We start from the raw sequence: 15577 nt of genomic DNA, 5'->3' as shown, positions 1-15577 counted from the left end.
CTGCGTGCTTTCCATCTTTGATTTCTCATCCCTCCTTGTCTTTTACATATTTCTGTATCTTTTACTTTGGATCAGTTATGAATCTGGAGCATTTTTTTCCTTGTTCTTTTTCAATCATTCTTTTTGCCTTTCCCATTCTGAATCATACAAACAATTGTACTTGCTTTTGTAATATTTACAAAATTTACTGACCAATTTTCTTCTCTGGTCTCTCTGTTTTTCAACCATTTTTGTTGATTTTTATGTTTGATTTTGATTTTAAAATTTAAGAACCAGTTGAACGGAGTGCAGGAGCCACGAGATCCCTACCCGTCACTTGCTCCTCATACAAGCCCTTCTTTTCTACGAGACCCTATCAGTCCTGGACAACAGCTCCAATGACAGTGCCTGGACAAACCAAGTCAGGCTTGACTTCCTTGTCCAGTTCTTCTTCTAATACTCCATCAGCTTCTCCATTAAAGTCAATATGGTCTGTTTCCTCTCCTTCTCCAATCAAATCCACCTTAGGCGCTTCAACGACATCTTCAGTTAAATCCATTAGTGATGTGGCATCGCCCATCAGATCCTTCTGGACAGTCTCTTCGCCAATAAAAACAGTTGTTTCACAGCCTCCTTACAATATCCAAGTCTCTTCTGGGTCACTTGTTAGAGCTCCCACAATGACTGAGGCTGCTATCCCTCCCTTAAAAGGGCTGGCATCCAGTTCAACCTTTTCCTCTCGGACCTCTCCGGTGACCACAGCCGGCTCCCTTTTGGAGAGGTCGTCAATTACCATGACACCCCCAGCATCCCCTAAGTCCAACATTAATATGTATTCTTCAACCTTGCCCTTTAAATCTATCATCACTTCCACACCACCACTGGTGTCTTCCCCTTTAAAGTCCGTGGTGTCTTCCGCTAAGTCGGCAGTCGATGCTGTTTCCTCCACCAAAGTGATGGTGGCATCCTCTCTCTCTTCTCCTGTGAAACATATGACTGGGCACGCAGAGGTAGCATTAGTTAATGGGTCTATTTCACCTCTGAAGTATCCATCATCTTCAGCTTTAATTAATGGAGCCAAAGCCTCAGCCACTGCCACGCTACAAGAAAAAATCTCTGCAGCCACAAACTCCATTAGCTCTGGTGTTAGTGCAGCTGCTGATACAGTTGAGAAAGTGTTTTCTACCACTACCGCCATGCCATTCTCCCCGCTCAGGTCATTTGTGTCTTCAGCGCCATCTGCTTTTCAGTCTATACGAACTCCTTCCGTGAGTGCACTCTACACATCCCTGGGGTCATCGATATCAGCAACTACCTCATCAGTAACTTCATCAACAATAACTGTGCCCGTCTACTCCGTAGTCAATGTTTTGTCAGAACCAGCACTGAAGAAGCTTCCAGACTCCACCTCAATGACAAAATCCGCAGCTGCCCTCTTGTCTCCCATTAAAACACTGACTACAGAGACACGTCCTCAGCCCCACTTCAATCGGGCATCATCCCCAATCAAGTCATCCTTGTTCCTCGCGCCCTCTGCACTTAAACTGTCCACACCATCTTCTTTATCTTCAAGTCAGGAGATACTGAAAGATGTAGCCGAGATGAAGGAAGATCTAATAAGAATGACCGCCATCCTGCAGACAGACGTGGCTGAGGAAAAACCGTTCCAAACAGAGCCAACCAAAGAGGGGAGAATCGACGATGAGGAACCATTTAAGATTGTTGAGAAAGTCAAGGAAGACTTAGTCAAAGTTAGTGAGATACTTAAGAAGGATGTGTGTGTAGAAAGCAAAGGGGCATCTGTGGTTTCCCAGAACGACAAAGGACACTCCCCTGAAGATGACTGGACTGAGTTCAGTTCAGAAGAGCTAAAGGAAGCAAGACAGCAAGCCGCTCCGTGCCCTCTTGCATCCACACCAGAGAAGGTCCAAATTAAAGCAAAAACTATGTCTGAGAAGGATTACAACTTGACCAAAGTCATCGATTACTTAACAAATGATATTGGGAGCAGCTCATTAACGAACTTAAAGTACAAGCTCGAAGATGCAAAGAAAGATGGCGAAGAGAGGCAGAAAAGAATTTTAAAGCCAGCAATCGCTTTGCAGGAGCACAAACTTAAGATGCCTCCCGCCTCCATGAGACCTTCCACTTCAGAAAAAGAATTGTGCAAAATTGCAGATTCCTTCTACGGAACAGACACTATTTTGGAATCTCCTGATGATTTCTCTCAACACGACCAAGATAAAAGCCCCTTATCAGATAGCGGCTTTGAAACGAGAAGCGAGAAGACGCCTTCTGCCCCGCAGAGCGCAGAGAGCACGGGTCCCAAACCACTTTTCCATGAGGTTCCCATCCCTCCAGTCATTACAGAGACAAGAACAGAAGTGGTTCACGTGATCCGTAGCTATGAGCCCTCTTCGGGAGAGATCGCAGAGGCCCAGGAGCGACCCTTGTCACCCAAGCCCTCGCCACCCTTTATGGAATCGGAGCCAAAGCCGACCACTTCTAGTATTAAAGAGAAAGTCAAAGTATTTCAGATGAAAGCCAATGGAGAAGAGGAAGACCGTAACCGGGCGACGGGCAAAAGCGTCCGCGTTAAAGAAGAAACTCACATAACCACTACCACACGGATGGTGTACCATTCGCCACCGGGTAGTGAAGGCAATTCAGAAAGAATCGAAGAAACCATGTCTGTCCACGATATCATGAAAGCCTTCCAGTCCGGGCGGGACCCGTCCAAAGAACTGGCAGGTCTGTTTGAGCACAAGTCTGCCGTGGCACCAGACGCGCACAAGTCTGCTGCTGAGACCCCACCCCAGCATGCAGAGAGGGAGAGCCCCTTGAAACCCAAACTGGAGCGTATAATAGAGGTCCACATCGAAAAAGGTAACCAAGCCGAACCCACTGAAGTCATTATTAGAGAGACCAAAAAGCATCCAGAAAAGGAAATGTTTGTGTATCAGAAAGACTTGTCTCGGGGCGATATTAACCTAAAAGATTTTCTGCCTGAGAAACATGAGCCTTTTCCCAGCTCCGAGGAGCAGGGTCCACCAGAGGAAGAAGAGCTCACTGCGGAGGAATCCCTGCCTTCCTACCTGGAGTCTTCAAGAGTAAACACCCCCGTGTCCCAGGAAGAAGATAGTCGCCCTAGTTCTGCCCAACTCATGTCTGATGACTCTTACAAAACATTGAAGCTTTTGAGTCAGCACTCAATAGAATACCATGAGGATGAGTTGTCAGAACTAAGAGGGGAGTCTTACAGGTTTGCTGAGAAAATGCTCCTTTCAGAAAAGCTAGATGTGTCTCATTCTGATACCGAGGAATCGGTTACAGACCACGCTGTACCCCTTAGTGTGGAGTTACAGGGGTCTGATAAGAGATCCAGGGACAAAGTAGCCCCTGCCCCTAAAAGAGAGATTCTCTCCAAAATCTATAAAGATGTGTCTGAAAATGGTCTAGGTCAAGTGTCCAAAGATGAGCATTTTGATAAAGTAACAGTGTTGCACTATTCTGGAGATGTTAGTAGCCCAAAACATGCCATGTGGATGCGGTTTTCTGAGGACAGATTAGACAGAGGTAGAGAAAAGTTGCTATATGAAGACAGGGTGGACAGGACCGTTAAGGAGGCAGAAGAGAAACTGACGGAAGTGTCCCAGTTTTTTCGTGACAAAACAGAGAAGTTGAATGATGAGCTGCAGTCACCCGAGAAAAAAGCCCGGCCCCAGAACGTCAAGGATGCCCCTTCTTCCCAAAGCTCAGCCAGCAGCAGCCCTGAGAAGTTACCGCTGACTGAATCGTTAACGTCCAGTGATGACTGGGGTAAGGTGAGGCAGCATGGGCGTGATAGGAAGGGCTTGCCTCAAGCTGAGGACAAAAAAGCCGCCAGTCTGCCCAGCAGTCCTGAGAGGAGGCTCCTGTCCAAAGAGGCTGAAGACAGCATGCTCTCAGGGGAGCCCAGAGGAGGAGGTATTTCACAGAGCAAAGCTTTGGAAGCTGGCTTCCAACTCAAACAATCCAAACTCAGTTCCATCCGATTAAAATTTGAACAGAGCATCCATCCAAAAGGCAAAGATGTATCCCAAGAAGAAAAAAAGCTGGACAGCCCATCCAGAATTCCAATTAAAAAAATACAAGAAAGCAAGCTCCCTGTTCACCAGGTGTACAGTAGAGAAAAGCCACAGAAGGCAGTGGGTCCTGCAGATGCTTGTGCATCTTTGCAAAGGGAACTACCGGGGATGAAAGGAGAGCAGGCCCAGAATGGTGAAATGGTTCTAGATGAGGCCGGTTCTCCTGATGGCGAGAAACCAAGAACTGAAATGCCAAGTAAATCCGTCCCTGAGCATTATTCTGAGCAACAGTCAAAAGACTTGGCAACTAAGGGACTGTGGGACCAAAAGATTTTTAGAACATGGGAGAGTCCAGGGGCTCCTAACCATAAGGCACAGAAAGACAAACTCTCACATGTACTCGTTCATGATGTCCAAGAAAATCACATTGACCACCCAGAGGATCAGGGTCTTGAGACAAAGAGCGAGTTGATCTCTGTGTCCGAGAGAGAACGCCAATTGTTAACAAATGGGGCTCACTCCGAAATTAAGGAAGTGACTGTAAAATCTCCATCCAAAAAGGTTTTGTATAGGGAGTTTGTGGTTAAAGAAGGGGGGCACCCCACCGAAACTGGTGACCGGGCACCCCAGAGAAGTGAAGGCACGGCCGTGTCCCACATCCCGGTCCGAATTGCCGAGGAGAGGAAAATGTTATTATCCTCTGCCATTCCCGATGGTTTCTGTGACCAGTCCAAATTTCCCCAGTATGAACTGTCCCCCAAATCACCCCAGTCCAGTTTGAGTAAAGAGACATTTGAGACCCATCACCTCAGTTCTGTAGAAGAGGAAAAGGTCACTTATTCTGAGATCAGCAAAATCTCTAAGCATCAGAGTTACGTAGGATTGTGTCCTCCCCTGGAGGAAACTGAGACCTCCCCTACCAAATCTCCTGATTCCTTAGAATTTAGCCCAGGCAAGGAGTCTCCCTCCAGTGATTTATTTGACCATAGTCCCATGGATGGATTGGAAAAGCCTGCACCATTAGCAGAGACAGAAGGAGGGAAGGAGATAAAGACTCTGCCCGTTTATGTTAGTTTTGTGCAAGTAGGAAAACAATATGAAAAGGAAATCCAACAAGGAAGTGTAAGGAGAATCGTAAGTCAGGAATGTAAGACAGTTCAGGAGACCAGGGGGGCATTCTTTACCAGCAGACAGCAGAAACAGCCTCCCTCTCCCCAGGGGAGCCCTGAAGATGACACTCTAGAGCAAGTGTCCTTCTTAGACAGTTCAGGGAAGAGCCCTTTAACCCCAGAAACCCCCAGCTCAGAGGAAGTGAGTTATGAATTTACTTCTAAGACACCCGACTCGCTTATTGCTTATATTCCTGGCAAACCCAGCCCGATCCCTGAGGTTTCTGAGGAGTCAGAGGAAGAAGAACAGGTTAAGTCTACATCCCAAAAACAAGCGACAGCCATTGACCTAGAAACGTCCAACGCTGTGAGCAAAGACTCTCCCAAAAGATCCAAAGGTAACAGAGTTGCCTACATTGAGTTTCCACCTCCCCCACCACTGGATGCAGACCAGGCAGAGCCAGATAAGAAGTCCTCTTATTCCCCTGAGAGGGAGGTAGAAATGACTGAAGTCAGCCTACAGGACGAGCATGACAAATACCAGCTGGCCGAGCCTGTCATCCGAGTGCAGCCCCCCTCTCCGGTTCCTCCCGGGGCAGAGGTCAGTGACTCTAGTGATGACGAATCGATCTACCAACCAGTCCCAATCAAAAAGTACACTTTCAAGCTAAAGGATGTGGAAGAGGATCAGAAAGAGGGTTCCAAACCCAAGAGTTCTGAAAAGAAGCCCACCATGAAAGAGCCAGGAAGTAATGGCCCCAGAAAGGAAAACGAACTTGACCTTGATTCGCCACAAAACGAAGCCGCGCAGAATGGTAATAATGACCAGTCCATCACAGAGTGTTCCATCGCCACCACAGCGGAATTCTCTCATGATACAGACGCGACCGAAATCGACTCTCTTGACGGCTACGACCTGCAAGACGAAGATGATGGTCTCACAGAGAGCGATTCTAAGCTCCCAGGTCAAACCGTTGACGTCAAAAAAGACGTGTGGAATACAGAGGGCATTTTAAAGCCAGCCGATCGTTCTTTTAGTCAAAGTAAGCTTGAAGTGATTGAGGAGGAGGAGGGTAAGTTAGGACTCGAAGAAGAAAAGGCCCTCACCAAAGGCTCGGCATCAGAAAAGACTCCTGACAAAACCGAGCAGAAGTCAGGGACCCAGTTTTTCACACTCGAAGGCAGACATCCCGATAGATCGGTGTTTCCAGATACCTATTTCAGCTACAAGGTAGACGAAGAATTTGCAACCCCTTTCAAGACGGTAGCCACCAAAAGTCTAGATTTTGATCCTTGGTCTAATAACCGAGGTGACGATGAAGTGTTTGAGACAAAGTCAAGGGAAGATGAATCAAAGCCATTTGGTCTGGCGGTAGAAGACCGCTCTCAAGCCACGACCCCAGATACCACCCCGGCCAGAACGCCAACTGATGAAAGTACCCCAACTAGTGAACCCAACCCCTTCCCATTTCACGAAGGGAAGATGTTTGAGATGACTCGCAGTGGCGCAATTGACATGAGCAAGAGGGATTTTGTTGAAGAGAGGCTCCAATTTTTCCAGATTGGTGAGCATACTTCTGAAGGGAAGTCAGGGGACAAGGGGGAAGGGGATAAAACCGTGGGCAGTGCCATCACACAGCCACAGTCAGGGGACACTACAGTAGAAACAGACCTAGAGAGCAAAGTAGAGGCAACCGCAGTTGAACACAAACCCGCCATTCAGCCCAGTGGAGAGTGTCAGGAGGCAGCACTCAGTAGTAGCCCACCGGAGAAGCCACCGGCAGTGGCCACCGCTTCCAAAGTCGATCCCAAGCTGCGCACGCCGATCAAAATGGGAATTTCTGCTTCCACTATGACCATGAAGAAAGATGGCCCCGGAGAAGGGACAGAGAAAGTAGAAGCTACTATACTTTCCAGTGGTCAGGGCTTAGAAAATGAAACCGTAACAGGGATTGCAAGTGCAGCATATAGCCAGAGAGACTTTAGGCCGAAAGAAAAGCATGATTTTCCAAAAGATAATTTTAATAACAACAACAATTTGGATTCATCCATTATGCAGACAGATAACACTGCCAGTAACGTAGTGCTCCCAGACCTGCCCGTTCCCACTTGTGCCACTGAGAAAGTTAACCCGCTCCGAAGCTCTTCAGGGGCTCTGCAAGGACATTGTCTAAAAGAGACACAGAAAGTAACTGAAGAACAGAAAAAGAAAAAAGAACCAGTAGGGCTTAGGCCAAAATCCAAACTTCCCATAAAGGCTACCTCCTCCAAAGATGCCTTCCCGCCAAAAAATGTTCCAAACAAGGCAGTGAGTAAAACGCGGCAGGTTAGTAAACCCGAGAGAACTAAAACCCTTAGCTCTTCTCCATGTCTAGAAGCAAGGTCCAGGATTCCAATAAAAAACCCACACAGAGAGAACCTAACTATAGCCAGAGAAACAGGCACCAAGCCCCAACCAGGCCAGCTAGAAAGAGGCAGGATCAAGCAGCTTCCTTCCAAATTACCAGTAAAGGTAAGATCTGCCTGCGTGGCGGCGACCACAGGGAGAGTCAGGAAAGCCCAGCTCAGGGAGGTATGTAAACATTCGATTGAATATTTTAAGGGAATTAGTGGTGAGACGCTAAAGCTCCTGGACCGTCTGTGTGAGGAAGACAGAAAGACGCAGCCCGAGGGCTCCGATGACGAAGACAGTCCGTCCAGAAACTCATCCTCCTCAGAAGTGCCTCGGGTTTGCCCACCTCCCATTACACCGAAGTCCGCTAGAGATAAGAGAAAGGAGGCAGCGTCATTAAAATCAAAGAATGGAAAGGCCGGCAGTGAGAGAAGGCTCAATAGGAGGACTGGTGAGGATGAAGGCAGTCAGGGTTCTGGAGCATTTTGGGCTCTCGTCCTGGAGATCCAGCCTAGTCTGTAAAACTTTCCCACTTGTTGATGCTAGTGCATGACGTGTCGTGATTGCCTGTGGAGTGAATTAACTGTAGTGTTCATTGTCCTTGTTATCTGTCTGTGCTGTCTTAGAGAATCTTCTTTCTTCCTTTCTGAACAAACGCTGCACCGTAGACAGCTTAGGGAAGCATGCTGAAACCCATTGGTGTCATTCAACGCTTTACATTGGGCCCTAACCAACACGACTCTCCATCCAAGGAGAGGAACGACAAGGGTTGAAATGCCCGCGTTAGTGTCTTCACCAATATGAGGACTAGAATTGTCATAACCGTTTGTAGCAAACTCATCAGCATGTTTAACTCCATTAGACAACATCCATTTAGTCGGACACTTGGCCTTACGCAGGTGGAAACATAACAAACTATGTCAAAAAATATTATTAAAAAAATTTTTTTGAAAAATTGTGTAGGTAATTAGGATACATTTGAGTTTCAGCACCAGCCCCTCTGTAAAACCCAAGTACTTCTAAAGCACAATTTTCCAACATGATGTCTTTCTCTATCAGTATTTTAACTAAGAAATTGTACGTCGCAGGTCCGCAAAGTCCATGCGAACGGACAGATATCAGGATGGCCATTGTGGCTGATCATCTGGGGCTGAGCTGGACAGGTGAGTGCTTCCCCCCCACCTATATGGAAAGAACGGTAACCCTTCCTCTCCCTGCTCTGGACAGATCAGAGCAGGGAGAAAGCAATATTCTAGGGGCCACAAAATACAGTTTCTCTGTTTAACAGGTTCTTTTTTTTTTTTAATGTCTGATGCTAAGGAGATAATAGCAAAAATTATTTTAGGAGTCAGTGATCAAGGAATTTGAATAAGGAGAACTTCCCCTTAAACAAAAGTTAATTCTCTGGGTGTGTAGTCAGACCTGTCATTTCTCTGTGCCAAAAAGCAAAGAGACTTAGATAATGCATAACCGTTCCTAGTGATGCAAAAATGTGCATAAAACTAAATGTGTATTTGGCTCTGGGATGCAGTCCAAGATCCATACACATACATACAGCTACAGCTCATAGAACATTCCTTAGAGAATTTTAAGGCTTGCAAAGCTCTTAGGTTGTCTCATTTGATCCTCATTACAGCTCTGTGAGGTAGGTGCTATTAACTTCCCCGTTATACAAATGAGGAAACTGAGAAGGAGGAAGGTTAAGAGACTTTTCCCAGCTCACTCAGCTAACAAAGTGTTGGAAGTTAGGAAGACTTGAGTATAAGGCCCATCTCAGACATTTACAAGCTGTGTGCCTTTGGACAAGATATTTAACCTCTCTGAGTTTCCCCATCTGTCATATGGGGATATTAGTAGCATCTAATCTCATAGGATTGTTTTGAAGATCAAATTATAATACACAGAATCCCAAAAGTTTGTGAGACTCAAACTTTTGGGACACCCTGTATAGAGAAAGTAGACTAAGTACCAGGTAAAAATGAAATACCATTATTGTTCATTATTAGAGTGCAAAGAGTTTTAGTGCTAATAGTGCTCATGACTGAGTGTGCCCAGGAAAGTAATATAATTTTGTATTGGGGGGGGGAGGGTTGTAAGATCCCTTATCTTAGCTAAATATTGTCTCCCCCCAGAACCTTCCATGTTATTCTGCCCATGGTCAGTATATAGCAAATCCTGTTAGGTGGGAATTAGTCAGTGAGAACAAAGCAAATGACCTCCTAATGTATGAAAAAATCCAAGATGATGTTAGCATTCTTTATGTAGGTACTTTTGAGGTTTTGTTTAGAGGTAGCTCTGTTCAGATGATTACAGTTATATCCTACAGGTGAGAACATGATTGCTTTCCTGCCAAACTAAGGGGCTTAGGTTTAAACCCCAGGAGGGTAATTCAATCTTACTAGAAATTGCCAGTATACATCAATTCTCTTATTTTCATCATGGCTGCCTCTTAAAAAGCATTTGTACAGGTATGTGAAGAAGCCATAATGGGTGGTCTTCAAAATCCTCTTGTTTTTCCTCTTATTTTACAGAACTGGCGAGAGAGCTGAATTTTTCCGTGGATGAAATCAACCAAATCCGTGTAGAAAATCCAAATTCTTTAATTGCTCAGAGCTTCATGTTATTAAAAAAATGGGTTACCCGAGATGGAAAAAATGCGACAAGTATGATAAGATATATTACTTTACCTTTGACAACTCTCTTCTACCTAGTTTACGGGAAAAACATCCAGGCCAGTGGATAATCCTTTGGTCTGCTCTATTGAGATGTATTTGTGGAAACTCAGTTATAAGCATGACTTTAAGAGAGGCTTAAAGGGCGTGTGTGTGTGTGTGTGTGTGTGTGTGTGTGTGTGTGTGTGTTTGTCATCACTTGAGCCTTTTTATATCACAATTGTAATTTTATACATGTCTGCTGAAATTGAAAAATAGTTGACAATTGCTAGATAACCAAGCAGTTGACAAAAACTGAGCCATTACTTGATAAGTTCTGGGTGGGCAGGGAAGGGAAGAATAGGGAGACAAAAAAGAATTCACAATAATAAGAGACAGACATCACCTTCTTCACCATTAGGCCAGGTATTTCTGGTGCTGCTATCCTACTATCTCTCCCCCTGCCCCATTCTTTTGGCTGAAGATAGCTAAACCAAGACAATGTACACATGAGTTGTGAGTAATTTCCCTTGCATTTGCCTGGGTTAGTGCAGTACTGTAAGCAAGTACTATAATTAAATTGTTAAGTGTCCAATGTGAGACTAATTGTTTTGGTAGTTTGCCATCTTAAAAAGTAAAACTCAATTTAGTGTTTGATTAGATGGCTTGTAACCAAAGCGAAGAAGGAATGGTTAGAAGTTTGGGCACTTTGTACCTGATTTCTGCCATTCTTGTCAAGCGCAACTTACAGAATACTTACTGAACCATTGGCCAGCTACCCCTTCCCATGTTCAAAGCTCTGAGCCCTGCCATTGACAACAACTCATACCTTGGGGGTATGAGAGAAAGCTATGAAGTAGACTTGATTTATGGGGGGGGGGGGATGATGGTATTCAAGCTGTCCCAGTTTTCTTTTCATCCTCTTTTTTCCCCCCTTTTCAGCTGATGCCTTAACTTCTGTCTTGACAAAAATTAACCGAATAGATATAGTGACCTTGCTGGAAGGACCAATATTTGATTATGGAAATATTTCCGGCACCAGGAGCTTTGCAGAAGAAAACAATGTTTTTCATGATCCCGTTGATGGTAATTGAGTCTAATGTTTATTTAATCATTTAATTAATTTGAAAACTTTATAAGCCGAGATAGTTACTCAAAAAGAAACTTAATTGTGATTCTCTTGGTTTTTATTTTCTCATCTTCAGCGCATTTTTCCTGCTAGAATCACAACTGTAGGGTATTTGTTTGCATAGAAATATTGCTCTTTTAAGACTTCTAAGTATGTTCATTTTTATGGGGCATAAAATATGAAAACCAAAGTATCCGAGGTGTTAGCTGATTTTGCAGTGTGTCTCAATTTTTGTACTGTAACCAAAAGGTTGAGCCTCTAAAATAAGAATTCCATTTCCAAATGGTAGAATGGCTAGTTTCCTGAAAATGTCTCACTTTGGCCATTTAATTTTTTTTTTTTAATGAATGAAAAAATGCTATCTTGGTTCAGTTTTTGGCCACGTGAGCAGTGCAGTGTGTCAAAAATAAAATAATTGCATAAACTCTTATGGGAATAGTAAGGCTTCCTGGTACTAAGTGGCATAGAGTAAGGTGAAAAACCACTCTTAAAACCACTTTAAAAAGTAAAGTTGGAGGTTTTTTCTTGGTGATAAGGGTTGGTAGTAGAGTTGCTTTTTTATCTGTGCCTAAAGTTTTGAAAATATATTTCAAGCCTTTATTGAGAAAGGAGGAGAAAAGTGGACCAATGTTGATAATCTTTTCCCACAATTTCAAATAGATTGAGTGTGACTAATGAAATTCGCTAACTCACGTCTTCTCTGCATGTTATGTGCTAAGGGATAACACACTCAAATTATTAGATAATTTTTGCTGTTTCCTAAAGGAAAAGGTGAACCATGCCTTAGTCTCTGCACAATATTCATATGAGGAATAATAATGGCAGAAACGGTTAGTTTTCAAACTTATCATAAAGCCTCCCAACAATTCTAGATCTAAGGGCCATTTCATGAATAAAACCCTGCTGTGTTACTAACTGAACCCCTCTGGACTGGCCCGAGATGGACTATTTCTCTATCAAATACAGCAGTGTGTATAGTCTTCCATATTCTTGAATAGGAACAAAACATTAGAAGGCCCCTTCTATAATGTTTTCACAAAATATTGTCAATCTGATTTTTTTTTTCAATTTGTTCAGATAAATCGGTGACTCCATATCTCTCTGGTTGAGGACTTCTGTTGTCGAAGTCCTCAACCGTAATAATTTTAGGTTAAATTCAGGGAATTTGGTCCCTACATGTTTAATTGATTATTCTTTTACAGTTTTCCTTTTTTTAAATGTAGGTTTCCCCTGAAACTTTTTTGTTTTAACTATCAGATGAATTTGAAACGTATGTGCCCCCCCCAAAAAAATGTCAGTTACACTAAATACTCATTGCAAGCAGTGGCATTGTTTACATGACAAAATCACTTGACTTGGAATCATTTCCTGAGATTGTGCTTACCTTCTTGGGCCAAATTTTCAGCCAGGCTTTTGTCTGAAAACAATCTTGTTCGCAATCATCTCATGCATGTCTATAGAGCAAAGTGATTTTAGAGGAAGATACTTAAATAGGTCTGAAGCTGACTGAAAATTTAGCCCTTTGTCTCTGTGAAACACTAATGTTGCCAGTTTGTTCTGTCTCTCCTCTTCTCTGAAACCTCCCAGAACTTCCTTTCCTCACCAAGACCAGACGGCTTTTGACCTTTCTTTGAGCTAAGGCAGAAAAAAAGGCAATATAGTCTTTGTAAAAGAAAAGGCAATTTCTTCCTGTTGGGGCAAGTTGGTCAAATATTCAGGGTCCAAACACTCCTCGGGTTTCCTAACGCTCATCGTGTGTGTTCAGACTAACCCCAGGCGGGGTGTTGCTCCCACGTCTTCATTGTTCATCTGTTCTTTTTTCTCTTTTGTTTGATCAGTGGTTCTGGTTGTTCCCATGTCACCAAGATCACCTCAGTCGCCCAGATCTCCAGGAACTCCCTACTCACCTCCGTATAACTTAACTAGGGCAGAAGTTTTCATCTAGAACCTTCCCAGTAGTTTCTGCTTTTTAACCTTCCTCTCATACTTTCCCCCTTTAGAGCTCTTGCTTTTGCACAGGACTTCTGTAACCTTCACTGCTGGTTTCTTTTTTGTCTCTATATTTCCAGTACCTAGGCCAGTGCCAGGCTTTTTAATAGGCACTTAAGGACATTCATTGGCCACCTTTAAATCATATTCTCTATGCTGATGCTACATTCATGTGAAGTAATTACTATTTGAAAGATGTAGAGTCGAGTGGCATAGCTCTGGTTGTCCTTTAAAAAGGATAACCAGGAAGCAGAAACAATTACTTGTAAAAACTGGCTTTGTTGAGATCTGCTCTGTTCATTGCATGCTCCAAATAGGAGAAAAAAATAAAAAGTTGGCCACCTGCTTATTAGCAACTTATCAAAAACTGACCACAGATACTCTTTGCCTCTGTGACCTTCGGTAAGTCACTTCCCCTTCTGGGCCTCAGTCTTTCCTTTTGTAAAATCAGGGATTTTGACTAACCAGTCTCTAAGATCCCATCCAGCTCTAAGGCTATGATCATATGACCTTTTGTTTTTGTTTTTGTTTTTGTTTTGGTGAGGCAATGAGGGTTAAGTGACTTGCCTAGGGTCACACAACTAGTAAGTCTCAAGTGTCTGAGGCCGGATTTGAACTCATGTCCTCCTGAATCCAGGGCCGGACCTTTATCCACTGCACCACCTAGCTGCCCCTAATTGTATGACCTCTTACTTAATCAATAGCATTTTTTAATATAGTACGAACTGGGTTTGGCTGGGTTCTGTTGTTGTTGTTGTTTCATTAAATTCAACTAAGTTAGTAATTTTACTAACATCATTTTATCAACTCATCATGCATTTTCATACTTGATCTATAGTTTGAGTCATTTTACATCTGTTTTTTGTTGTATCATGATTCATTCCAGTTCGTCCAAATGTACTGTCTTCCATAGGTTATCCTTCCCTTCAAGTGGAACTGGAAACCCCCAAGGGGTTGCTCTACCCTCCACCCACCCCTTTCCAGCACGATGATTATTTTAGTGATATCTCTAGCATAGAATCACCCCTTAGAAGTCCCAGTAGACTGAGTGACGGGCTAGGAACTTCCCAGGGAAATGTAGATGGGACGGCAGAAGGACCTCCAGTCGTGACGGCGGAAGACACTTCCTTAGAAGATGGCAAGCTGGACTTCTCAATGCCTCGCCAGGAGAGCCAACTGGAGGATGTTTGTCTGAGCAAGTATCCTCGGCGCCCCGGAAGCTTGGCTGGGCTCCACAAAGGTGTCGAGCTCTCGCAGGAAATAGACAAGTCTAGCAAAGTAGAGATGAGGCTTAAGCAGCAGGAGACAGGAAGCTCTGGTCCTGAGGAGGAGATGACGGAAGACAAACTGAAGTCTCTATTTGAGGACATTCAGCTGGAAGAAGGGATGGAGTCTGAGGAGATGACAGAAGAAAAGGTTCGGGCTCTGCTCAAAGGGGTAGAGCAAATCGAACGGGAAATGTATTCAATTACAGGTTGGCAGAACGAGGCCTCCACGGGCAGCCCCGAGCCGCCAATGCCGGGTCGCCGGATAGCTGGTGGGTTACTGGATCGACTGGATAACAGGTATGGATGTGCCCAAGAGGGAGGGGAATGAGGCCTGGAACACTTAGATTAAGATAAGGGATAAAGGGCGTCGGCTTTTCTTCCTCAAGCAAAACCCTAAATTTCATAATGTTTCCAGATCCTGAACAGTACAGAAAGTTTGTTCCCTGTGCTAAACTGGAGAAATGAAATCTCCAAATGAGAATTATGTTGAATGCTTTTGCAGGATCATGTGCCAACAAGATGTGTGTGTGTGTGTGTGTGTGTGTGTGTGTGTGTGTGTGTGTGTGTGTGTGTGTTATTATGCAAAGAATGCTGAATTTGAGGTGAGGTGACCTGGCTTCAAATCCCACTCTTCTGTATGACCTTGGACAAGTCACGTAACTCCTCTGAACCTCAGGTTCTTCACTTGTAAATTGAAGGAGTTATACCAGATTACCTCTAAGGTCTCCTTATATTCTATCCATGACTCCATGAACATGTCTCACCTTTCCCTCCCACCCAGAGACCCCAAATAATGCCACTGCCTCAGTTTATAGGGAGTATAGAGAAAGAGACTGAGGAGAAAGCCTCCTGCCTCAGCCCTCCCTTCCCTCAAGTCTTTTCCCTATTGTTTTGTTGTTGGTGGTGGTTTTTGGTTTTTTGGGGGTTTTTTTAGTCAAGCAATTGGGGCTAAGTGACTTGCCTAGGGTCACACAGCTAGTTAAGTGTTAAGTG

The 15577-nt window shown here is 44.1% G+C and overlaps 1 protein-coding gene across 7 annotated transcripts in view; it reads left to right on the top strand.

Annotated features, from left to right (window-relative positions):
* ANK3 (ankyrin 3) overlaps positions 1–15577 on the top strand; it is a 380917-nt gene that overhangs the window by 343665 nt on the left and 21675 nt on the right. For 3 of the 7 annotated variants that reach the window (XM_043988598.1, XM_043988602.1, XM_043988601.1), the window contains 5 exons: positions 271–7998; positions 8636–8710; positions 10079–10210; positions 11141–11284; positions 14791–14881. In XM_043988598.1, the coding sequence (XP_043844533.1) occupies positions 271–7998; positions 8636–8710; positions 10079–10210; positions 11141–11284; positions 14791–14881 (8170 nt within the window). Of the gene's footprint in view, positions 1–270; positions 7999–8635; positions 8711–10078; positions 10211–11140; positions 11285–14229; positions 14882–15577 lie in introns of all 7 variants that reach the window. The other 4 variants (XM_043988596.1, XM_043988597.1, XM_043988599.1 and 1 more) reach the window with 2 other exon arrangements.

This window comes from Dromiciops gliroides, chromosome 2 (genome assembly GCF_019393635.1).
Source record: "Dromiciops gliroides isolate mDroGli1 chromosome 2, mDroGli1.pri, whole genome shotgun sequence".
NCBI lineage: Eukaryota > Metazoa > Chordata > Mammalia > Microbiotheria > Microbiotheriidae > Dromiciops > Dromiciops gliroides.
This window is presented reverse-complemented; position numbering and strand designations above follow the sequence as displayed.